This window comes from Crocuta crocuta, unplaced genomic scaffold, assembly GCF_008692635.1.
Source record: "Crocuta crocuta isolate KB4526 unplaced genomic scaffold, BGI_CrCroc_1.0 scaffold559, whole genome shotgun sequence".
In the NCBI taxonomy this organism is placed as follows: Eukaryota; Metazoa; Chordata; class Mammalia; order Carnivora; family Hyaenidae; genus Crocuta; species Crocuta crocuta.
This window is the reverse complement of record NW_027529454.1, coordinates 48,055-74,871: the sequence shown is the minus strand read 5'-3', so window position 1 is coordinate 74,871 and position 26,817 is coordinate 48,055. Positions and strand designations below refer to the sequence as shown.

General features: G+C 42.2%; 1 protein-coding gene across 1 annotated transcript in view; it reads right to left on the bottom strand.

Annotated features, from left to right (window-relative positions):
• Positions 1–26,817, bottom strand: part of FYB2 (FYN binding protein 2) — a 121,070-nt gene that overhangs the window by 60,988 nt on the left and 33,265 nt on the right. Inside the window, 2 exon segments of the mRNA XM_077760769.1 lie at positions 20,562–20,595; positions 23,909–24,070. Coding sequence (XP_077616895.1) covers positions 20,562–20,595; positions 23,909–24,070 — 196 coding nt within the window.

Here is a 26,817-nt window from a genome sequence, read left to right as displayed (position 1 = left end):
CACATAGCAAACAGGGAAATGGAATGAAGACAATGAGGATTAGTTAACACCCACCATTTTAAGCAAGAATCCCAAAGTTTGAGAACAATATCTCATTTGGCAAGATTATGGAGAAACTGGAATTTTATATTAGTTTGAGAGCATAAAGTGGAACGACTCTTTTGGAATATAATTTTTCTATATCTAGTAAAACTGAAGTTGTTTATTTCTGTTTAGAAATTTATTTCTAAGTAAATAACTTAGGGAAACCTGGTTATGTTCACCTGGAAATATATGACATGATTATTGCAGCATTTGAAAGGATGAACATTCAAAACAACCAGAATGTCCCTCCATAAGGGGATGCATGAACAAACTGTGATATGTTCATACGATGGAGTAGCTACAATATGCAATTATATTGAATAAACTAGACTCAAGTGCATCAATATAGGTAGAATAGGAAAATAAAGCTTCAAAAAAATCACGGTGCAGAATAATAAGATGCCATCCATTTAAAAATGTAAAATACTGTATCTTTAACAAATATGAATTTGTAGTTAAAGTATAAGCCATACACTAAATGGGGTGTCTGGGTGGCTCAGTCGGTTGAGCTCTGACTTTGGCTCAGGTCATGATCTCAAGGTTAGTGAGTTTGAGCCCCGTGTCCGGCTCTGTGCTGACAGCTGTTTTCGATTCTGTGTCTCCCAATCTCTCTCTCTGCCCCTCCCCCACTCATGCTCTCTGTCTCTTCCTCTCTCTCTCTCTCTCAAAAATAAAATAAACATTTAAAAAAGCGCGATATTCCTTACCCTGAGTCAAATTAAAAAAAAAAAAAAAGACATACACTAAATGGACACACTCCTGTATCCATAGCATCCTTGCCTCTGGTAGGGAGAAAAAGAAAACTGAGGAGTGAAATGAAGGGGACTTCTGCTGTATCTGTAACACATGGAAAATCACTACTTCAGTAAATGTGGATGGGAGAGGGAGGAAAAAGAAACACTCATGATATTCCCCCCTTAACACAAGTAACGTCTCAGTATTTTGGTATTCTTCCTAATTTTTTCTATTTATAGGTGTATTAGTGTACCTGCCGCTATAGACAATGAAGAGGTTAGAATTTTCTTTTTTCTCCTTTCCCATTTATTATTGTATTCCAAGCACATTCCACCCAACTGTTTTCCCTCATTTGACCAGCTTGAGTATTTTCAGGTTTTTTTTTTTTTTTAAATCATATTCTCTAAAGATGTATGAACAGTTCACTTTGCTGAAAAGGAAAAATTATGAACTCTAATGCATCAGTAATTTCTCCCTATTTTGTTCCCCTCCCCTATCATAAAGTAATCGAGAGAAACTTTCTTGAATTATAGACTATGCCATGTATCTCATGCTCTAATGACCTAACAATCTCATCAGGTCTATGGTAAATTAACTTTATTAATAAGAAACAATTTGTGGAAAAATTAAAAGAAGAATTCTAATCAATTTCTTGGACTACTTTTGTCAGAAATGAATAAATATCTGACTTTAGATGATCAAAAAGAATTTCAACTGAATATTTTTAAAAAAAAAGCATCTTTCAGATAAATTGTCTTTACAGAGAGGCAATCTCAGTATTAATGTTAAAAATGAAAAAGGTTTTTTTTTTTTCTACCTGAGAATATCTTTTATCCATTTCCTGGTCCATTAAAACCAGATCTGAAATCTGTCTTGATTTAACACAATGTGGGTCAATATAAAGAACTTGGATAACAGGGAAGAAATAACTGTATGATTTAAATAAATCCATGAGTGAAGTTTTTTGTTTCCACATTTATTAAAATATCTGCCTAGAGTCTGTCTCTAGGGCTGCAGAAATCATTGGGAGCAACACAGATTTAGAGACAAACTTGGAGCTTGGGGTCAGACAGATATAAACTAGAATCCCAGCTCTTCTACTTTCTAATTATAAAGTACTGAATAAATATCTTAATCTCAGTTTCCTACTCCTTAAAATAGTAATAATAAAATCTAATTTAAAGGTGTATTGTGGATATTGAATGAAATATTTGCTCTCTGTTCATAAGCATTCCACTAACTTGTGCTAGTAATATTATTGTATTGGAGACCAGAAATTATATTAAAAATATAAGTTTTGACATACATCTAAGGGTGACTGTGATCCCTTCCAGAGACCTTGGAGGGTGGGTGCTATCTTCACACTCTCCCTGTGCTGTGCTCCAGCTCTCAGAGGGGAGCTCTTACACATATCTGATGCCCTCGTTTTTAGTCTACTGCCATGATTTTCGTGGCTACGATGCGAAAGATGCTCCTTGACCACCTGATTCTGATGGCTAGGGGGCCTTGTGTTCCTGTGTTCCATAGGTCTGTGACAACAGAGAGACAGTTCTTGGTAGGCTGCCACTCCTAGGTCATTGCATCAACATCAGACTGAAATACAAGAGCAGTCATTCTGTGAAAGAGACCCATTTGCTCGTCCTGGAATTTTGGCCTGAGGGCCAGGCTTCAGGTGTGGCACACATCTAGAGGCCTGTGGAGGGGCTCTCAGGGAACATACACCAGTGGCCACCATCTTTGTACAAGTCTACTTTCTTCCTCACAATGACTCACAGGCATCTCCTGGAAAGGAGCTTATACATTCGTTTGCAAGCCTCATTGTTCTGTCACCCAGGGGACACCTTCAGATTTCCCAGCTCTGGTAGTCAGTGGGGCTTATGTTTGTAGTCACACAAGACAGTATATATTTGAGGACTCTAAAAGCTGGGGCCAGAGGGTCTGTGTCCTAATCAGTGTGAAACTGGTGTCTGACTGAGGTCCTCCCCTTTGGGACACTTATAGGTCTTGTCATACCCTCAACTCCTGGAAGCTATTACAAATATCATAGGCTGTTTAGATGATCACAAAGGTTTGAGATAACACCTAGAGCTAGGACAGGGTTGAATGATAAGCTTTACCTCCTACATGAGGCCACTGCTTTAAGACTGGGACAAGTGGCTATTTCATCTACTCTATAGAAACCAACAAAGAGAGGTAAGTGAAATGAAGAAACAGAGGAATATGTTACAAACAACCCACCCCACAAAATAAAACCACACACAAAAAGTTAATGACATGTAGGTAAGCAATTTACCTGATAAAGAATTCAAAGTAATGGTTATAAAATGCTTACTGAACTTGGTAGAAGGATGCTGAACACAGTAAGAATTTCAATGAAGAGGAAATATGAGAAGTACCAAGTCGAAGTTACAAAGCTGAAGAACACAATAACTGAGCTGAAAAATACAGTAAAGTCATTCAACAGCAGGCTAAATGAAGCAGGAGAAAGGATCAATGAATTCCAAGAATAGGCAGTGGAGCTCACCCAATCAGAGCAGTAAGAAAAAAGAATGAAAAAAAAAAAAATAAGAAAGTTTAAAGGACTTCTAGGACAACATCAAGCAGACTAAATTCACATTACAGGGTTCCCAGAAGGAGAAGAGAGAGAAAGGATCAGAAAGAAATAATTACTGAAAATTTCCCTAATCTGGAGGGGAAAAAAACAAAACACATGTAGACCTAGGAAGACCAGAGAGTAATAAACCCAAAGAAACTCACAGCAAGACACATTATAATATATCAAAAATTAAAGAGAATGTTGAGGGGTGCCTGGGTGGCTTAGACGGTTGAGCGTCCGACTTTCGCTTAGGTCATGATCTCGCGGTTTGTGGGTTCGAGCCCCGCATCAGGCTCTGTGCTGACTGCCAGCTCAGAGCCTGGAGCCTATTTCAGAGTCTGTGTCTCCTTCTCTCTCTGACCCTCCCCTGCTCACACTGTCTCTCTCTCTCTCTCTCTCCTAGAAATAAATAAAAATATAAAAAAATAAACAAATAAAGAGAATGTTGAAAGCAGAAGAAAAAAAAACTCGTTACATACAAGAGAACACACATAAAACTGATTTTTTCAATATAAACTTTGCTGGCCAGAAGAGAATGGCATGATTTACTCAAAGCACAGGAAGAAAAAAAACTTCAACAAGAATATTCTACCTGGCAAAACTAATGTTTAGAACTGACGGAGAAAGAGACTTCCAAACAAGCAAAAGTTAAGGAGTTCATCACCACCCAACCAACCTTACAAAAAATGTTAAAGTAACTTCATTATGCTGAATAAAAGGGCACTAATTAGTAACAAGAAAATATATGAAGTATCAGCAAAGGTAAGTATATGGCAGAGGTAAATATATAATAAGGTAGTGGATAAATCACTTATAAGACTAGTATGAATGTTAAAAAAAACAATAGTAGTAATAATAACTATAACCACAATAATTAGTTAAGAAATACACAACACATAAAGGTATAAAATATGACATCAAAAATATAAAACACAGTGATAGATTAAAATGTAGAGCTTTAGAATGTGTTTGAATTTAAGTTATCAACTTCAGATAGACTGCTATAAATATAAATTGCTATATGTAACCCTCATGGTAACCAGAGTAACCAGAAAGCAAAAACCTATATTATATACACAAAAGATAATGAGGAAGAAATCTAAGCATACCAATAAAGTAAGTCATCAAACCACAAAGAGAGAGAGAAAAAAGAGAATAAAGGGACAAAGAAAAACTATAAAGCACTCAGAAAACAATTAACAAAATGGTAAAAAAAAAAATACATACTTATAAAAAATTTTACTTAAATGTAAATCAGCGAAATTCTCCAATTAAAAGACACAGGGTGAATGAATGAAAGAAAAAACAAGATCCAACTATATGCTACCTACAAGAGACTAATCTCCAGATTTAAGGACACACAGACTGAAGGGTTGAAAAATGGACGGCACTTGTTGGGATGAGCACTGGGTGTTATATGTAAACCAACTTGACAATAAAGTATAAAAAAAAAAAAAAGAAAAAGAAAAATGGAGGTTCCACATAAGTCCTCATCACAAGAAAAAAAAATTGTTAACTATGTGTGGTGACAGATGTTAACTAGACATATTGTGATCATTTTACAATATATACAAATATCAAATTATGATGATGTACACCAGAAACTGATATAATGTTATATGCCAATTATACTCAACCTAAAGAGTTTTCTTGAGGTTTGCATTTTGGAAAGTGGTTTTTTATTACTTGCATAGTATCAACTTTCTATCTTTTCAGATTTTAGTAATTTAAATATTACATAATAAAACAATAATGTTTCTAAATGAGACCTTCAACATTATGTAAGCTCAAGAAGAAACAACAGGCCTGTAAATGCAGAGGTAGTATTACAGATGATATACTATTCTTTTTTTAGTGTTTTCTTTTTCTTTTTGAGAGAGATGGTGTAAGGAAGGGAGGGGCAGAGAGAGAGGGGGACAGAGGCTCTAAAGCGGGCTCTGTGCTAACAGCAAGTGAGCCCAGCATGGGGCTCAAACTCACTAATCAGAGAAATTCAAAATCAAAGCCACAATGAGAAATCACCTTACCCCTGTTAGAATGGCTATTATCAAGAAGACAAGAAATAAAAAATATATAGTCTGATATGGAGAAAAGGGCACCCTTGTGGACTATCGGTGAGAATGTAAATTGGTACAGCCATTACAGAAAACAAAATGGAGGTTCCACAACAAATTAAAAATAGAACTACTGTTTGATCCAACAATTCTGAGTTTTCATATGAAGAACACAAAAACACTACTGCAAAAAGATTTATGTGCACTCACATGCTCACTGTGGCATTATTTACAACAGCAAAGATACAGAAGTAACCTAAATGTCCATTGATGAATGGTTAAGGAAATGTGGTACAAATATACAATACACACACACACACACACACACACACACATTCAACCATAAAAAAGAAGGAAATCTTGCCCTCTGTGACAACATGGATGGGGTGTGAGAGCATTATGCTAAGTGAAATAAGCAGACAGAGAAAGATAAATACCGTATGATCCTACTTACCTGTGTAAGGGGAAGGGAAGGGAGAGGCACGGAGGGGAAGGGAGGGGAGGGGAAGGGAAAGGGAATATCTAAACTCATAGATATAGAGAACAACAGATTGGTGATTGACAAAGGTGCAGGGTGGTGTTTGTTGAAATAAGTGAAGGCTGGTGTTCAAAGGTACATGCTTCCAGTTATAGAATAAATCATATGGATATAATGCACATCATGGTAACTACAGTTAACAGTACTGTATTGCATATCTGAAAGTTGCTAAGAGGAAAGTTCATAGAGATAAATGCCTGTATCAAGAAATGAGAAAAATCTCAGATAAGCAACCTCATGTTACATATCAAGGAGCTAGAAAAAGAACAAACGAAGCTCAAAGTTAGTAGGAAGAAGGAAATTACAAAAATCAAAGAGGAAATAAGAAATAAAAACTACAACGAGATATCACGTTATACCTTCTAGAGTGCCTATTACCAAAAAGACAAAGAATAAAAAATGTTAGTGTGATATGGAGAAAAGGAAACCCTTGTGCACTGTTGGTGAGAATGTAAATTGGTGCAGCCATTACAGAAAACAAAATGAGGTTCCACAGAAGTCCTCATCACAAGAAAAAAAAATTGTTAACTATGTGTGGTGACAGATGTTAACTAGACTTATTGTGATCGTTTTATAATATATACAAATACCATGATGGTTTTACAACCAGAAACTGATAAAATGTTATATGTCAATTATATCCAACCAAAAAAGTTTTCTTGAGGTTTGCATTTTGGAAAATTGTTTTTATTACTGGCACAGCATCAACTTCCTACCTTTTCTAACTTTCTTACAGAAAACCTCTAGTAATTTAAACATTACATAATAAAACCTCAGTGTTTCCAAATGAAATCGTCAACATTATGGAAGTTCAGGAAGAAACATCTGCTCCATAAATGCAGGGCTAGTGTTACAGATGATTTACAAAACAGATACAGGAAAGGGGCAGAGACAGACAGGGGGGGACAGAGGATCTGTGCTGACAGCAGTGAGCCCAACATGGGGCTCAAACTCAAAATTGCGAGATCATGACCTGAGCCAAAGTCAGACACTCAACTGAGCCACCCAGGAGCCCCTGAAAGAAATTTTCTAATTGTGCTTGGACCCTTGGAGTTCTGTCTTCAAAATCAGTTTTTGCAGAGTAGGGTCTCTATGTTTGAATCATGGACTTGTGACCTCCTGTAATGTTTGTTTCTACTTGCCATGTCTACTCCTAGATGACAGCTCTCTTTTGGAAAGTAATGTAGTCAACGTTTGTATGAGGCTGCACATTCTGGACAACAGAGCTCCTTCTACCTGCTCACTTGGTCAAACAGTGAAACTGTCCATGGTATTAGCTACAATTTGTTGACGCTTGCCACGTGGTAGGCACTGGGCTTAGATTCATCATATCCATCTATCGCTGGCTGTGCGGATGTAAGCAGTCACTTAAGACCTCAGAGCCGTCATTTCTTCAGAGGCTCACTGTGGCAGTTTAGCGTGAGAATAACTCAGTTAATGTGTGGTAAATGCCCGACAGGTACGTGTCCTCTCTCATCTTCTCCTGACATTACATGAGGGCAAGTTGAAAATTTTCACTTTAAGAAGGCTTTGGAAAATCTAAAGCAGAGCTTACATTAGGTAGAAAGACAGACTTGAACAGCAAAACCTGTTAGCTACACATCGGCATTTAATTAGGGAGATAGACCTAAGGTGAAAGCCAAGCTTCTTTCACTTCTTATTTCAGTGCGCCACCCATTTTGAAGAGAAGAAGAACAGGAGTAGCTTGGCCAGGAGTCATTCTGTATGACATTCCACAGGCTCCTGGTGACAAGGGAGCACAGACCATCTGATTTCTCAATTACCCAAAGGCCCAAATTGGGCAAATTCCATCTCCAACAAATACTTTTTTTAAGACTACTCTCCCCATGGGGCTTCACCTTAAGAAATCCTCCTCTTCAGGGACACCTGGATGGCTCACTCAGTTAAGCATCTGACTCTTGATTTCAGCTCAGGTCACAGTCTCACAGTCGTGAGATCAAGCCCTGCATAGGGCGCCATGCTGAGTTCAGAGCCTGCTTAACATTCTCTCTGTTCCTTTCCTGCTCTTTCTCTTCCTGTCTAAAATATAAACAAACAAATCCTCTTGAGTTAAGGGATTGGTGAGGAGACATTAAAAAAAGACTAGGACTTAAATGCTATCTACAGTGGATCTCAAAATGTGTTCATGCCAGGTTCACAAAAATACACAATAAATTTTCAAGAATGCTTCTCTTCACAAGCTATTAAAACTCTGTCTTCTACCTATTATTTTTGAAGATGAACCATCAACGAAGCCACGTAGCAGCATGGTTTTAAGACAACACAAGCTTTGGAAAGAGATATGGGGTTGAACGTGAGTTTTCCCTGGCCGTGACCTTGAATGGGTAGTTGGACCTGAATGTCTTCTTCCTGTAGTCCTGTTTGTCATGAGAATGAGAGGATGTACATTCCGCTGTTTCTGGTGTAGCGTTCAGCACAAAGGGTTTACTACTTCTGCTACCATGACCTCCACTTCTACTGCCACTTCTACCTCTACTACTTCTACCAGCCCACATTCCTGCCACCTGCGTGTCAATGTCTACCACCTTGACCAGTAGTTCTTCCACTTCTTTCATTTTAATAGAACGCACACGTTTGTGCATATATATCTCTATATGTGACACATATGGTTTAAATGTGTGTGCATAGGTATGTGTGTCTATATAGATATGTACATACATACTCGTGTGTGTGTGTGTGTGTGTGTATAAGCCCAACCTTACTAGCACGTTTCATAATCTTACTAATTCTCCTTTGATTTCACCAAGAACTGCAGCAAATACAATGCCTCCAACAGCACTCAGCCCCGGGCACCAGATATTTCTTTGTTTCCCATCAATGAATATCTATAACCCAACTCTTTCTATAAAGGGCCATCCAACTATGATGACTGATGATTAATTTTGTGTGTTAACTTGACTGGCACAAAGTGTGCAAATTGTTATTTCTGGGAGTGTCCATTAGGCTGTTTCGGGATGAGATCAGCATTCGAATCCGCGGCTGATCGCCGTCCCTCCTGTGAGGAGACATCATGTAATCTACTGAGGGTCTGAACAGGACAAAAGGTGGAGGAAGGAGGAATTCACTACTTTTTATTTTTTCCCCTGCTGTGCTGATTGAGCTGGGACATCTCATTTAATCTTTTCCTGCCCTTGGACTGTTACCACCAGCTCTCCCGGCTCTCAGGTCTCTGTAGTTGCAATCACAGCACTGGCTCTCCTGGGTCTCTAGCCTACGGATGGCAGATCGTGGGACTTCTCCGCTTCCGTTACCAGTGTGTGAACCAGTTGCTCACTATTAATAACTAAATATTATGTACATATTGATGTCCATATGTACACAATGTACATATGTACTAGATATTATGTGCATAATTCTTTTCTTAAAGCTTATTTATTTGAGAGAGACAGAGACAGCACAAGAGGGAGAGGCCCCCAAGCAGGCTCTGTGCCTGACGTGGGGCTCGAATACACGAACCATGAGATCATGATTTAAGCCGAAATCAAGAGTCAGATACTTAGCTGACTGAGCCACCCAGGTGCCCCAGTGTGCATAATTCTAATACAGAATACATACATATTCTGTAACTCCTGCTGGTCCGATTTCTCTGGAGAACTCTAATTCAATGAGCAAGTAAATGCCACTAAAGTGCTGTGTCACCTCACACAACACACCGTGTGAGCGAGGCATAGTTCCCGGGTCATTGCTCTTTTCCTCTGAACTATACATCACTCCACAATCAAGGAGAAATTGAAAAATGAGAATAATGAAGCGTGGCATGATGGTGAAGGTCAAGGAGGTTTTGAGTGGGTTTTGGGTAATATTTTTCCAAACTTTGTAGACTGATCCAACAGTTTCACAGATGAGTTCTCTGTGTCATTTCGATGGGGAAATGTGTGGGAGTATCACTATACTTCTCTGTGCCTGACATCATCACCTATAAAATATGAACAGTATAGTAGATTACTTGACCTGTATTTTGAGGTTACAGTGGAATCGATGAAACCATTGTGAACTTGGGCCTTGGTTTCTGAAAGCACTTTGCCTTCTAATGCCACCGCTAAAGCAGGTTCTTTAACCAGCAGCAACTTCTGTAGCATAAAACAAAATGACCTTAAACCCTCATTTTCATCAGGGCAATTTTTAAGATAGCTGCATTTCAAATTTCAGAGTGTCTCTTTCAGGTTGGCGTAATATCCAACCCCAGCTGTTTTACAAAAGGCGAGAGGAGGTCATCCTCGGAGCTAGAGGCAGGCTTTCAGCAGCAGCCATGTTTCCTGACTCCAGCCCGTCTGCAGCACTGGACCCTGTTACAGACAAACCCTACTCCTACCAACAAACCACAGATAGCTACCATTTATCAAGTGTTTACAACATTGCCCAGCACTCTGCAGAATTACAGATATTCATCTCAATCCTCACAGCAATCCTAAGAGGTACAATTTATTGATTTCGCCATCTCCCATGTGAGGAAATGGGAGGCCCAGAGATCCTAAATTACTTTTCAGAGATCACACAGCTTGTGTGTGGAACTCAAAATAGGAAGCTGAGATTATCTGACCCAAAGTCTGTGCTCTTAACCGTTTATGACATACTCACTGGATCTTCTAATTTTTGAATACTGCAAGAGCACTCAACGTAAACAGACTTCAATTATGCAGCTGATAAGAAGTAGCAGATCCTTTCCCTGCTTTCAAGTAATTTATAATTTAGACAGGAAGGTGAAACACACCCAAGAATCTGGAAAACAACAAAAATAGACTAGATATGATGGAGTCTCAAAATGAAGGACCATCTGAGTCCGTTTTATAATTTGAGCCAACACATATTGAACTATTCTGTGCTGCACTGCCCCATCCACACCCTGCCATCACACATTCTAAAATGTCGGGTTAACTTTGGTGCCTGCACACACCAGACATTTCCTGCCTTGGTGTTTCTGTGCATGTGGTTCTTCTGCTTGTCATATCCTTACCACCAATGGCCGCTTCACAAACTCCAACTTATTCTTTAAAATATAAAGTAAGTGTCATGGTCTCTGCTCCTCCTGCCATCTATTCTCCACAAAGTGGTTGGCGTGATCGTTTAAAAAGAGGATCTGAACCTTGTCATGGTTCTGCTTAAGACTTCTGAGGCTTCTTATGATTCTTAATGAAAGACAGCGAAAATGACAAAACCATCACCCGCCTCCCCGGTATGATCTCACTTCTAGCAACCTCTCCAAAGTCCTGTTCGACCATTCTTCTGCTCTCCCATGACACTCTAAGTGCACTGGCCTCCTTTTTGTTTTGCAAGGACGTCATGCTCTCCCCCTACTCAAGGACTTTGCAAATGCTGTTCCAGCCACCTGGAATGCCTCTGTATGGCCAGCTCTTTTTCAATCGTCAGGTCTCCCCTTACACAATGCCTTCAACAAAGTCCTTCTTCCTTTTCCACACAGCCGATTTCTCCACCATTTCTATCCACGCAACCTTCTGCTGTGTACCATTCTCAGTTCTCCTAACCTTTAAGTAATTTTACTTTTTTAAGTTTAATTTTTTCTCTCTTGTTCTGCCATCTTGTATATCACACACTGCTGGGTCCCCAGTGACCAATATGATGCCTGGCACACTTTTTTGGGGAAAATGTTTATTTGTTTATAGAAAGAGAGAGTGTGGACAGGGGAGGGGAAGAGAGAGAGGAAGATAGAAACCCAAGCAGGCTCCATGGAGCCTGACTCAGGGCTCATTCCCATGACTGTGAAATGGAGCCCAATATGGAGCTCAGTCTCAACCATAAGATCATGTCCTGAGCCTAAATCAAGAGTTGGTCACTTAACTGACTGAGCCACCCAGGCACCAATGCCTGGCACATTATAGGCTCCCAATTATCTGGATCCTCCTGTGACGTCACAGAAATACTGAAAACTCCTACACAGACAAACAGATGATGTCACATCATGAATATGTTCACTTAGCTCCCTGTATATGTCAGGCACTATTCCTGAATATAAAAGCAAGTAATAGATAAGTCTTGAAATCAAGACTCTCATGGCCTAGAATAACAAAGAAAATAACCCAGAATAATTATTATTTGAGGCATTAATAAGTACTAGCAGAAGAATTAAGCAGGCCTCTGTATGGAACAGACGGCACCTTTTGAGAGGAGAGACACAGGCCTGGTCGGGGAAGCGGACACGTACGTATTCATCATTGCCTTACGTTTGATCATCATTTGATTATCTGACTTTCTTCCCAACTAAAATGTGTACTTCTGAGGGCAGAGACTTTGTTTTGTTTTCTGCTGCATTATCAGCATCTAGAATCACGTATGGCACATACCTGGGGCTCAATAAACATTCACTGACTGGCGGACGTAAGGAATCCTGGACAATGAAAACGAGCCACCTAAAGATCTGGGAGATGACTCTTCACACAGGAAGAAGCAAACATTTGTGCTTGGTGAGAAGATGCTTGCTGTGTCGGAGGAGAGGCCAGAAGGCCAGTCAGTGGGCTGAAGACAGTGAACGAGGGAGGGAGGGGTTCAGAAGGGGAATCTCTGGAGCACAGGGCAGCTGGAACACGTAGGACTTTCTTGGCCTTGGTGAGGAGTTGGGGATGTTTGGAATTTCATTCTAAATGTAAAATGGAGGTAAAGTGCTCAGTAATTAGTTTAATTAAATAACTACTGAATTCAAAGTGTAATAGGACCACAGAAAGTAAAGAAAGGAGTGCCTTCCAAGAGGGTTAAAAATAATGACAAGCTTCTTGGCCATGTCACTGGAGCTCTCTGCTACAATATGAAGGAGCAGAAGACTGAGATTATTACATGTGAGTCCATACCTTCCCATGGCAGGCGCTTTCCCGACATACAAGGGCAAATAAAGAACTCAGATTGTCCTAATTATTTAGCTTTAATATTAGAAGGACGTGATAATAGACATTCAGATCAATGCAAAATATACAGATGACAGAACTTGGGAATGTTTTATTTATGTAAAAGTTCATGGCAGGTGAAATGTTATCTATCCTTCTCAATCTGTCACTCAACCGGCCCATCACGTACTCAGTTATTAAAAAATTATTACTTGCATGTCTACTTCCTGTGGAAACAAAAGTGAGAAAGACAGACAGTCATGGAATTTAGAATCTAATAGGTTTCTCCAAAAACCTCCCAAGTTGGAAAAATTCTGAGACAGGATAGTGTTGTTGAAAATCCTTACAAATATCCAGTCCTGAGTTCACATCCCGGGTAAGCTCTGTATTTTCTTACACTTTAGAGCAAGTCATGAAACCTCCCTGAGCCCTTGGTTTCTCATCTACAAAATCGGAACATTAATTTTGCCCTCCTAAGATGATCATGGGGCTAAAAATGACTCTAACAGATATAAGGGGCTAAGGAATGCCCAGCACATGGCCATAGTCCAAGATTAATTTCCATTCTACCTTTTTGACTAAACCTATACACAAAATCAGGCTCTAAGTCTGCAACTTCATTGGCTAATTTCTTCCTAAAGCATGAGTTTTTCCAGTTTATCATTTGAATGCCACTAAAGAGAGGTGGGACTTGATAACACTCCAATAGTTTAGCATCACCCTGGCCAGTCTTCCTCACACAGATCTTTGTGCAGACAGAACAAGAAATCCTAAGGCAGGAAAGATACTTGAGAATACCCATCTGGACAATGTCTAGGCTCAATTTGTAGAGCAGACCACAAGTCTATTAAAAGTTGCCCTCTTTGGTCATAGGTGAAGATCCAGTGTGAATCCTCTGTAAGGGAGAAGTGCTAGTTCATAGGTGGTGCTCTGAAACATGTGGACAAGTATCAAATCCTGGGATTGATGATTCAGTTCTATCACCTTAACCTGATTCTATGGTCAGAGAGTTCACTACCAACTTCATGGGGTAGTTATGGTTGGGAGCTTTAAAATGAGAGAGTAGAGGGGTACCTGGGTGGCTCAGTTGGTTGAGCATCTGGCTTCAGCTCAGGTCATGATCTCACAGTTCGTGGGTTCAAGCCCCATGTCGGGCTCTGTGCTGACAGCTCAGAGCCTGGAGCCTGTTTCAGATTCTGTGTCTGCCTCTCCCCTGCTCACACTCTGTCTCTGTCTCACTCTCAAAAATAAATAAAAATTAAAAAAAAAAAACCTAAAGTGAGAGAGTAGACATTAAGTATGGGGCACCAACCTCTGTCCGTGACAAGTGCTCAATAAACAGAACCTACAGGTGAATGCCTTTTTAAAGCAGGAACACTTGGAATTACGAAAGAAAACTCCCCAACAGATCCACACTTCTTGCCACCTCTGCCCTTGGAAAGACAGGCCAAAACACTGGCTTTGCTGTGTCCCTGAAATCCAACTAAAAAGGAATAAGCAGCAGCTACTGAAATGGCTTGAGCTGAAGCCGCCTGAAGATTCTAGGTCTATGACTTCATAAGGCACGGGCTTCAGAAAATCCCCTCTTCATTCTTGCCCCATGGTGATTGAATTTAGCACCCTGGGACATCAGGGCCCACCTTCACCTCCCAGATAGCCACACGAGGAAGCTGTTTTGCTGGTGGCCAATCAGAGCAGGTCTCTACCAATCCTAACTACCCGAAATGCAGCTACTCAAGAAAAAGCACTGTCACTCCAAACAACTTAGACACTAGTCCTAAGAGGCTCTGGTCTTACAGGCACAAAAGCACAAGGACATGTTGTTTTGTTCAAGTAAAAGTCCATCCCAAGTAGCTTTCAGGAAGGGTCAGTGTTGTACTGAACACTGATGACGTGTCAAGCACTCCACATGTGTTAATGCCAACAATGATGCACACAGCCAATCACCTAGAAACTAAAAAGTTTATTATTTACATAGTATCCAAAGTGATCTTTACAAAATAAATGTCAGCACATGTCACTCTCTGGCATAAAACTCCTGTGGTTTCCCTGTGTATTTAGAGCAAAATCCAAATTCACTCCACGGCTCTCCAGACCACCACTGCACCAGCCCACTGTGCTCCCCTCCTTTCTGGTTCTCTCAACATGCAGATGTAGTTCTCCCTGGAGAACATCCATCTCGGAGACCTTCTGTGACTGGGTCCCTCATCATGAAAGTCTCAACCCAAGTGTCACCACGGCTGGCCTTTCCTGATCATCCTACACCTCCTATATCCTAGTTACTATCTGGATGCTCTTTTAAAGTTGCTGTATGGCATTTACTGCTATTTAAATAAAGCCCACGGATGCATTTTGCTTGGCCATAGTGGTGGTGTTCTGTTATTATCAACAATTTTGAATGCCTTAGGTAAGGCATTCATTCCCATTTCCACAGAACCTATCCCTCCCTGTCGTGCAACACACGTCCTAGACATAGAGACATGATCCGTTCAGCCCTATAAGACATCTATGCTTCTCACTGTGCATGGGACAGAAACACTAGAATGCGGATACAAAAGCATGTTCCAAAATATTAGGTTGAAGGAGATCATTCAGAATACTCAAAATAGGTTTATATTATCTTTTAAAGACGATCATTAAAATGAAACCAGAAAATTAAAAAGTTCAGGAGAGAAAATGGTAGACCCCTGAGATCCACCCACAGACCCTCATCTGTGAAACACCATACTGTGTGAATTTTCTCTCCTGATAGAAGCAGGCTCTCTCTTCCTTAGTATTTGAGTCAGAGATTTCCTGAGTCAGGACTACCCCCTGACACTTCTTAATGGGAGAAAAGCCATGTTTATAGCTAATGAATAAAATATTAGCCGACTCTGCTAAGTACTGACAGAGACCCAGCAGTAATTGCGCCCTGGGACTCACCTGCTTTGCTCACACAAATAGGGGCTGCTTAGTCAAGAGGGATGCCAGCCAGCTTGGTTCACCCGAACGAGTGATGACAAACAACCTCCTAAGAGTCATTTCACTGTTGGGAACTAACGAGATATTTATTCCAGAGACAACAAGGAATGGAGAGGCCAGGGGTTGAAAACCAAGACTCACTGAGCACCTTCACATACAACTTCTCTCATTTCATCTCCATGAAGTCAATGAAGAAGCACTACTGTGCCCACTTTACAGATGTGTATAGCAAAGCTCTGAGCTGTCATAGGTGGAGAGGAAGCATTGGACTCTATGGCAATCTGATTCCAGACTTGACCTTGTTGCATTATACAGTGCTGCTTCTCATATTTAACACACAGTATGAAGAGGTTCAAAAATAAAAGTGGCTACTGCAAATGCACAGAGTTTCTAACAAGAGGATTAAAACACAGATCCATAAATGTACAGCTGCAGACAATGATCCAAGTTTTATTTAACACAATGTGGCCCTTAGATGTCTTCAGTCATGTAAGGGAGGGGTAAAGAACCTGTTTATTGTATCAATGAGTTGATCTTGGACAGATGGCTGGATGTCCGGGGTAGGGAGGTCACTGTTTGATACCAGCTCAACTCAGGCTTTTGGATGCAAAGGATAAATATGTCACATGTGTATGTGTATGTATGTGCAAGTAAGAAACTTTTGTCTACTTTATACACCCCCATATTCTCAATGTATGTATACAAGAGGGCTTGGCATATAGTAATCAATAAACATTTTGAATGAATAAAATCTGCTCCAACAAGAAAAATATTGGACTCTTCTGGTAGGGAGCTCTCCATCAATGGATTTTTGAAGACATTAAGATTCTGAGCATGGATTCTTGCCTTTGGAGGGGTTTAAACAACAGCCAAGCAAGCTTTACTGAACACTCTCTGGATGCCTGGCATTGCACTCAACATCTTACAATCATTATTTCATTTAACATTTGCCAAACCTGTATGCATTAGATCTCATCAGCCTCCCATTTTACGTGAGTAGAAACTAAGGTCTGCAGAGGTCAAGGCATTTGTCCAAGGTTATGCAGGTGTTAAGTGGTAGGCCTCGGACTAAAACTCCCCAATAACTGCCATGTCCCCTTCCAGTAATAAGACCTAACATATTGTTTCCAATCTATCATCTGTATGAAGATCAGTACCACGAACATGGAAGACCTTCTTTCCAAACAAGTGCCAGTTTCCATGGAAGTTGTATCTAACACTGCTCAGCATCACTGCATTTTCTTGTTTAAACTAACGCATCACTGGGTTGCCTGGGTGGCTCAGTCGGTTAAGGATCCGATTTTGGCTCAGGTCATGTGCTGACGGCTCAGAGCCTGGAGCCTGCTTCAGATTCTGTGTCTCCCCCTCTCTCTGCCCCCTCCCCTGCTTTCTCTCTCTCTCTCTCAAAAATAAACATTAAAAATATAAATAAAAAATAAACTAACACATCACTGACCAGCTCAAGTCCCAACTTCTCCGCCCGGCACCTAATTAACTTTAGGATCTAATCTCAGCTCTTTTCTTCCCCATCAGAATACTCTGTATCTGTTTATCCTTCACTTTCGTACTACTGCCTTGTTTTCAGTCACATCCTGTCTCTAGCCTTAGCGTCTCTGGGTCCATCCATCCACTAACCAGTGATAAGTCAGGAATGTGGTGGTTTCTGGTAACCATACCCTGCCTTCACCCACTGTACAGTCACACAAAAGGCAATGAGCACATACCTCTCTAATCTGACCTAGCACGTGTCAGGCATCTCAAGAGCTTTTGTCCACTGTGAAGCTGCCCCTAAGTATCCTGGTTCCTCTTTGTCTCTTTTGCTTTGTACTCTTACACCACCATGGCCCCTACGATAATTAAAGTCCAACGAACCTCATTTCTGATGATGGTTGGGTTCTAAAGTCAGTGGGAAAGGACCCAACAGTCCAATTGCCCTTCCAAGTCACTTAGGAAGGTGGTACAACATTAAAGACCCCCCACCATCTCTCAATATACACCCATCAAGTGACTCTGTCCTCCATGTTGAAACAGACGACTGTCTTTGATGAAAAGTGCCAGAGAAGAGGTCAGCTTATTTCAAAGCCAAACTGTAGGAAGAACGCGTATCTGGTTACATACTTCAATCACAGCACACGCATAATCACAGGGAGATGCTCACAGAATGGGAGTCATGAGGGAACCAAGATTGGCTCAGAGCCCAGCAGAATTACACTGGTCCCTCACACGGTCACTCCGGGACCCATGTCATTGAGTAAACAATGCAACTCATTACCTTAGGTGTCTAAAGTCTTTTCTCTCTTTCACAAAAATGCACGTAGAAAGTGGCTCCACTGACCTGCCCTGTGCTGTCATTTAACTCTTTTAAAGTGAGCAACTAAACTGGGAGTTCCTGGAGCAGGTAGACCTTGCCCGACACCAGATGGTCAACTCCTTGGTGAACAAGATGGTCTTACCTTACCAAGATTTGGTTCCTGTCTACCTCCACAATACCATTTCTTTTCATTCCATACTACCCTTTCCACACCAATGCTACTTACCTATTTCTAGTTTTCACAGATAATGCCTGTTTCCTCATACCTCCTGCTTCTGCCTATAGCACCCTTCCCCACGTTATCCAGCAAATGTCTATCCTCAGTTCTCAGATGTTTCCTCTTCAGTGATAGGCTGATAGGGTCTACACCCCTATTCTTCACGCCTTCTTGGATCCCTGCCTTTTTACAGGTAAAGTTTTGCTGTCCTCGCACGCTGAGGCTGGGCCATGTGACTTGCTTCGACCGATAGGATGTGAGCAAATGTGGTACAGCAGAGTCTGACAAGTGTTTGTGCAACTGGTATCTTGTTTGTCTGCTGTGGCCGTAGGTAGTTCCTCAGCCAGCTTGCTGGAGGGGGAGGCAGATGCTGTTAAGTCAGGTTGCCCCAGGCAAGCCAGCCGAGGGAATCCTAGATTGGCCAGCTGCAGGCTGACACCCAAACGCCTAGCAACCCCAGTCACTATCAGCACAACTGCCTAGGGAGTCTGCAACATTCTAGCAATGCCAGGTGAGCCCAGCCCAGATCAGCTCAACCCACACACCCCTCTGTATGCTCTTGATACTTTGTTGTAGATTACGCAGTAGGACTGTAGCAATAGATAACTGAAATGTTTTTGTAAAGGCTTCACTGAACCTCCCAAGGACAAGTGATCACTCACATGTTTGTGCAACCTCTAAATCTTGTACATTTCTTTGTTAGGAAATGTAACGCATTTCTAGTCTTACAAACATTTGGTAAGTAATATGGTAATTTGCTTTTATGTTTACTTCTTCCAAGGCTGAGCTTCTAGAGAAAAGGAGCCTATATGTGAGGGAGGGGAGGTTGATACAATCAAAAAACAGTTTGGGCATACCTATCGGTACAGCCATTATGGAAAAGAGTAGAGAGGTTCAATTAGAAATTGAACTGTCATAGGATCCAACACTTCCACTCCTGGGTATGTATCTGAAGGAAATGACATTAGCATCTTGAAGAGATACTGCTACACTCTTGTTAATATTGCAGTAGGCAAGATATGGACACAATCTAAGCATCCATCAACAGGTGAATGGATAAAGAAGATGTGTTGTCTATACACAACAGAATGTTATTCGGCCACAAGAAAGGAGACAATCCTGCCCTCGGTGACAACATGGATGGACCTTGATGGTATTATGCTAAGTGAGATACATCAGACAGAGCAAAAACAATTATCGTACGATATTACTTCTATGGGAAGTCTAAAAAAAAAGATACTTGTAAAAACAGTAAATAGTGCTTACCAGGGGCTGAGGGGTGAGTGAAGTGGAGAGATGTTATTTAAGGGTACACATTTATAACTAGTAGATAAGTAAGTTCTGGAAATATAATGTACAAATAGTGATTACAGTAAAAAAATGTTTTATTATAAATTTTAAAGTTTCTAAGAGATTAGGTCTTCAGTGTTTTCAACACAAAAGAGAAATGATAGTTATATGAGGTGAAAAAGGTGTTAGCTAAAGCAACTGTAGTAACCATCCTGCAATTTATAAATGTATCATACTAGCACCTTGCACACCTCAGACTTACACAATCTTCTATTTCCATTATATTCGACAGAAAAAATAGTTGGGGCATACTTGAGTTGGAATCATGGGTCTGTAAAAGACCAAACTTTCCGAGCCCAAGTGTCTTCAGCTAGAAAATGAGGACAGTGGCAGCCATTTTGCAGCCATGAGGAAAGGAAGTGAGAAAATCTGTATAGAGTAGCCAGCTCAATGCAGGACCCATCCAAGGTCTCAAAAGATAGTATTTGGTTGAGTGAATTAATGAACCGACACTTCCATGGCAAAATTCTCAGAATAAGCACAGCAAAAACAGAAGGTCCTTTTCCCCATTACCAATTCCTAACATCACGCCAGCTGCCCACAGCCTTCCGTAGCCTCTAATTTGATTTATGACTATGGAAGCTGATGTTTCAATTTACTAAACCCAACTGTATAATAAATAAAAGTACCTCAGAGGACCATCTTGGCAACTTAATGTCAGCACAGCAGTTAAATGCAGTTTATTTAATCTCTCCTCTAAAACAAAAGTTGCAGTTTGTTGCTTATAAATCTGTTCCTCCTGCAACCCTTTGGAGAAATACGGACACCTGGCGTCCTCATTGCCTGCTCTCAGGCAGGTTAAGCAGCCTTGTCAATGCTGGAGGCTCTGTGCTCCTGCCCAATTAAGAAGCAGGTACTCACCTCTCCGGAGGCAGGCGGCCCTCTTCCACAGCTGCTGCAAGAGCAAGAGGCAGAGTGAAAAGGGGCGTCGGTGTCAGCTTGATTAAAGTGAACTTTTGTTTGCACAATGCCCTGACCCCAGAGACAAAATGAGGAGCGGCAACTCACTGGTGCCCCAGGACTCCCCCACCACCTCCAACCCCTCCCCCAGCACCCAGGGGACCCTCCGTCCTGCAGTCCGCTGTTCACCCACACTTCATGGTATTGTTTTTTTAAATTTGAGCGTGTGTGTGTGTATGTGTGTGTGTGTGTGTGTGTGTGTGTGCGCGCGCACGTGCACACACATTTGAGAGAGTGATAGAGACAGAGAAAGAAGAAGAAAGAACAAATGAATGAGCAGGCGAGGGGCAAAGATGGAGGGAGACACAGAATCCAACGCAGGCTCTAGGCTCTGAGCTCTCAGCACAGAGCCTGATGTGGGGCNCTGACCTCTTGATCTTCTGTATTAGACTTTGACCTTCTGGAGTACCAGAACTTGAGCATGGGGTTCTCTATCTCTTGCGACTATCACAAAGCCCAGGTCAAAGAGGGTGTAGCTCTTGCGACTATCACAAAGCCCAGGTCAAAGAGGGTATAGCTGTTCAACACAAGGTTGAAATAATGATAACGTTGCATTTAAACATTGTTCCGACTGAAAGTTTCCATGACTCGTCTCATTTATTTTCACAGAAATCATGTGAGAGGAGGGTTACGGTCATCCCCATTTTACAGAGAAGGACGACGAGGCTCAGTGAGTAACAGGCCCAGACCTAAATAGCTAGCCAGTGAAGGGGGGGGGAGGGCGGGGGGAGAGGCTTTACAAAGCCCACTTCATTACAAAAGACTTGGTGCTTTGTTCTATGTTCTCAGACAGCCTTCTTCACTTTCAAAGACTGTGTTTGAGGTCAGAATGATTTAATGTTTTTAAAAATCATACTTAGCTTTCTCTGTTACGAAGGTGGCCAAATTATTATTAAAGTATGCTTATAAAAACTTTCTTCTATTTGTATTCACTAGGCAAAGAACTTTATTAACCTTGTTTCAAACTTTATTCCCAGGCTTCTTTAGCTTCATCAGTTGCCAAGAATGAATTGTGTGTAAGCAAACACTGAAGAGAGTTGCAGTGGCCAAGGGGCTGGGGCTTAAACATATTGGAGACCTAGATTTTATCAGATCCATGAACACTATTTTAACGTTTATTCATTTTTTTGAGAGACAGAGAGGGAGCATGAGGGAAGAGCAGAAAGAGAGAGACACACACACAGAATCTGAAGCAGGCTCCAGGCTCTGAGCTGTCAGCACAGAGCCCGACGCAGGGCCCCAACTCACGAACCTTGAGATGGTGACCTGAGCAGAAGTCGGCCACCTAACTAAATGAGCCGCCCAGGCGGCCCCATGAATAAAATTTTAAAATGCAGTCGTAATATAAAAAAGAGCAGCTCCTGGTAACTTCAAGTTCTATCTCCTCCAGAAATAACTCATTCAGTTTGCTTCATTCTTGGAAGCGTCATCACAATGCTCTCCATGATCTGCAATTCTTCCCCCTCCTCCTCTCCGGTAGCAGGTGGTGCTTCTGCAGCCACACAGCGCGTGGGCAGGAGCTGCGGCCAGTCTTCTCCGACTAGTCAGACTGTCTGCACCAAGCTGGTTTAAGACACTGGGTGCCCCTGGGGCGCCGGGGTGGCTCAGTTGGTTAAGCGTTCGACTTTGGCTCAGGTCATGATCTTGCGGTTTGTGGGCTCGAGCCCCACAGCAGGTTCTGTGCTGGCAGCTCAGAGCCTGGAGCCTGTTTCGGATTCTGTGTCTCCCTCTCTCTCTGCCCCTCCCCCACTCACATTCTGTTTCTGTCTCAAAAATAAACTATAAAAAAAAAAAGACACTGGGTGCCATTTCTGTCAGCTGCTTCATCTCAGCATGGCCTGTGATGGTCAAAGTGTTCACTGCGCCAGATGCCTGAACTTTAGGGTTGCAAAAGTGCAAAACCCATTCCTGGGTTTGTGAACATAGTCACTTCTTGAATTCACCAGAGCTACTGTTTACCCCTAAGTTTAAAGAGAACTGAGATTTTTTTTTTATCATCCGCTGTAGCTGTTCAATGAACCATCTTTTGAGGGGACAGTTCCTTTCCCACCAGTGAGCACCTGTGCTTGCAGGTGTGTTTCCCCTGGTTCATGATGGTTTCTTTCATCTTGGTGGAGCAGCAATGGGACCGTGGGGGACTAGGGTCTGTGCTCAGGGGGTCTCGGGGGGAACCCGCTGAGATCAGGTACATGCACCAGGGGATGCAAGATGGCAGCCAGAGCTCTACTTCTTTATATAGAGTTTCCTTTTAGGATCAGACTTGAGAGGAACTGCAGTGGTGGTACTCGAACTGTGGTCCCTGGACCAGAAGCATCAGCATCTCCTAGGGAACTTGTTAAAAAGCCCAATTCTCAGGCACCCAATCCACACCAAATACATCAGAAACTCTGGGAATGGGGCCCTGTTATGGGTGTTTTGACAAGTCCCCTAACTGATTCTGGTACAGGCTGAAGTCTGGAACCAACGAGTTCAAGAAATTTAACCCTGAGGTTGTTCGGAGTGGTCAAAGGAACAATGCATCAGCTCCCGGAGCAGACGGTCTGCTGGCGCTCGTGGCCACAGGAAAACAGAAGTTAGCACAGCACTGGGTGTCACCCCCAAGAGGGCGTTCATCTCATGTTTCATTAGAACAAACATAAACAAAGGCATTTAAAGTGTCAACAGGATCAGGCTACTGTGTGGGTGGAGAGGGGACAAGAAGGTGTTCCTTTAAATACACAGAAAAATGGCTTCCAAGGACTCTTCAGTTCCTGGAAAGGGCTGGCGGGGGCAGGGTTGTGGGCCCTTTGACTAATTACAGAAGGCTGATCACAGAGGCCTGAGGGACCCTCATTAGGATCACCGGTCAAGTTCACACTGATTTTCTTCCCTTTTCACTCCCTGCTCTCTCCTACTGCACTGATTGCGTTGACAACACAGGCTTTGTAGGAAACACAAAAGCTCCGTGCTCCCTGCTTCACTACTTTTCATTTTCTTCCTCTTGGACAGATTCCCAGTGATCAAATGCAACGCTCTCAGGGGAAGCGGGCTGGTCCAGGAGTGATAAGGGGCCAATTCCTGCAGATTTGTCATTTCACGGGCAAGCTGCCACGGCCTCCATGTGAAAATAAGCAGTGATAGATGTCCAGCCCCATGGAAAAGCAGTTGCGGCCTTATCACCTGGGAGCTGACACTGAGAGGGAGGCCCCAGGGGTGGGGGGGACCCGGGCATCGGAGCCATGACTCCCGGCGCCTGTGCCTTTTCTCACCTTCCGTGTGGGTCCTGGCAACTGTAGCTGCCTGCTTCTGGAAGGCCTGGAGGTTCACGACTGGGGGCTTCGGAGGCTTTGGGGGAGGAGGACCCAGGGACTTGATGGAAGGCAGAGACTTCGTTTTAAGAGGCTGGTGATGCCTGACATCTGGCTGTTTCCCTGAGCAGAGAGAGTAAAAAAAAAAAATTTTTTTTTCCATTTCATGGCTTCTTAGATGAAACTGGCCAGTCCTGGCCAGTCTCTCCCCTCTAGTCTAGTCTGTCCTACTGGCCAGGGTGCCCTGATCAAGAAAGGCAACCCTGATGAGGTCACCAGCCTGCTGCCCAGAGGATGAATGAAGCCTGGCTTCATCAGCATGACACCCATTTATGGACTCCATCTTCTGGCATGTACCTACAAGGCCCCAATCTCTATTTCCAGTTTCTTCTCTTAACTACATTTTAGCATCCTCTCCTGGGTCAGCCCAAATAGCTTTTACTCACACCAATGGCTTCTCAATTCTCCAAATCTGATTTAAAAAGTCACCATATATCCAGGACTTTGTTCATGCCATTCCTGGTTCTGGAATGCTGTTCCCGCACTTCCTTCTTGGCAAGCTCTGCCTCGTTTAAGGCCCTGCTCCCATGACACTTCCTCTGGGAAGTTTTCATTGATTTCAAAATCAAGGTGAGCATTAACCATTCTGTTCTCTATCTTCATCACTTATCATTAACACCTCTCCATCAGTGTGGTGGCATATTAGAGAGGCTGGTTTATCTTCCCATTGAGTGTCAGCTCCTCGTGAGAGCCAGCCACAGGGACCAGGCCATAATGATCTCCTGCCAGCACCAAGCAGAGTGCCTACTTCCAAGGAAATGAATGGTGACTCTTCCCTGAAAGGATGCCTCTAGCACCTATGACATGCAAGCAATACGGTGGCTACAAGGAGGAGTAAGAAATGATCTGATTTCCAGGGCTCGCACTCTGGGACAAGCTTCAAGACTAACTTTATGGTACCTGGGAACCTGTGGATTTTGTGGGTTTGTGTCCTGGCATTTTCCAGGACAGTGTCAATTGCATACATTTTGTCCTTCTGTATGCAGAAACCAAACTCCAACAGAAATTCCAATATTATATATGAAAATCCTATCTGCCTCTTATACCTCACAGCACAAAATCATCTAGGATCCAAGTGCCTTGATTTTTGGTTCACATAATACAGTGGTTGGGTACATGGACTACCCACGCTAAAACTAAAGATGGCAGCCAGTGTTTACAAAGTGCAACTGCCCTGAGGTCCACTCTGGAAGCTGGGAGGCGTGGGAGGGGGAGCTCCCTTCTAGCCACACAAGGAGGGCTTCTATCAGTCAGGCCCAAGTTCCTCTCTTGCTAGGCTTTTTAAAAGATATTTATTTTGGGAGAGTACAAGTGGGGGAGGGGTAGAGAGAGGAGAGACAGAGGCTCCAAAGCAGGCTCTGCACTGACAGGCTGCAGTAGTGAGCCTGACATGGGGCTTAAACTCATGAACCGCGAGATCATGACCTGAGGTGACACTGGATACTCAAATGACTGAGCCACCAGATGCCCTTTTGCAGGCACCTACAAATTAGAATTTAATTATAATCAAATTGTAATGATAAGTTGCAACATCAGAAATTTCAGTCCTTATAAGGGGCGCCTGGGTGTCTTAGTTGATTGAACGTCTGACTTTGGCTCAGGTAATGATCTCGTGGTTTCTGGGTTCGAGCCTCATATCAGGCTCTGTGCTGACAGCTCAGATCCTGGAGCCTGCTTGGGATTCTGTGTGTGTGTCTCTCTCTGCCCCTCCCTTACTCTCTCTCTCAAAAATGAATAAACATTAAAATTTTTTCTTTAAAAAAAAAAGTTTCAGTCTTTATCAAATTAAGGAAAAGATGTAGTGAGAATGAATGATCACTTATTAACTGGGTTCCTAATTTTTTCCAGGTGCTGTGCTNTAATTATAATCAAATTGTAATGATAAGTTGCAACATCAGAAATTTCAGTCCTTATAAGGGGCGCCTGGGTGTCTTAGTTGATTGAACGTCTGACTTTGGCTCAGGTAATGATCTCGTGGTTTCTGGGTTCGAGCCTCATATCAGGCTCTGTGCTGACAGCTCAGATCCTGGAGCCTGCTTGGGATTCTGTGTGTGTGTCTCTCTCTGCCCCTCCCTTACTCTCTCTCTCAAAAATGAATAAACATTAAAATTTTTTCTTTAAAAAAAAAAGTTTCAGTCTTTATCAAATTAAGGAAAAGATGTAGTGAGAATGAATGATCACTTATTAACTGCATTCCTAATTTTTTCCAGGTGCTGTGCTAAGTGAAGATCAGGGGTTCTCTCATTTAATCCCCTCAACACTCAGGTAGATGACCCATCCCCCTTCCCCATCCCTTCACCAATAACTAATCATCTACTATATTCCAGGCACTGTTCTAAAAGTTCTACAAGCTGGGTATAGAGTTAAGAACAAGAGCAGATAGAATGAAAATTCCTGAGGGCCAGGCTCTAACAGGAGGAGACTGATGATAAACATGCAAACACATAAACAAGGTAATCACAGAGACCGGTGGCTTCTATGAAAGAGATTAAAGAGGCTGACAGGAAAGAGTGGGAACGGAACGGAGCTAACTTCTCCAGGTAAAGAGGATTATCTGCGCAAGTGTCATGTGAACTCAGACCTAAATGCAGTGATGGAAAGCCCACACAAGAGTTTCCTAGAAGAGGAAGAGCAAATGTCATTGTCCTGAGCATAACAAAGTCTCTTCAAGGAATAGCAAGAAATCCAGTGTATCTACTGCGAGCCAGGGGAAGAGAAACAGGAGCAAGTCAGATAGTTCAGCAGGGCCTGGAAGATGCAGAGCCATGAACTCAGTAGTACAGAAAGAAACCATACAGAAATGTAATCAG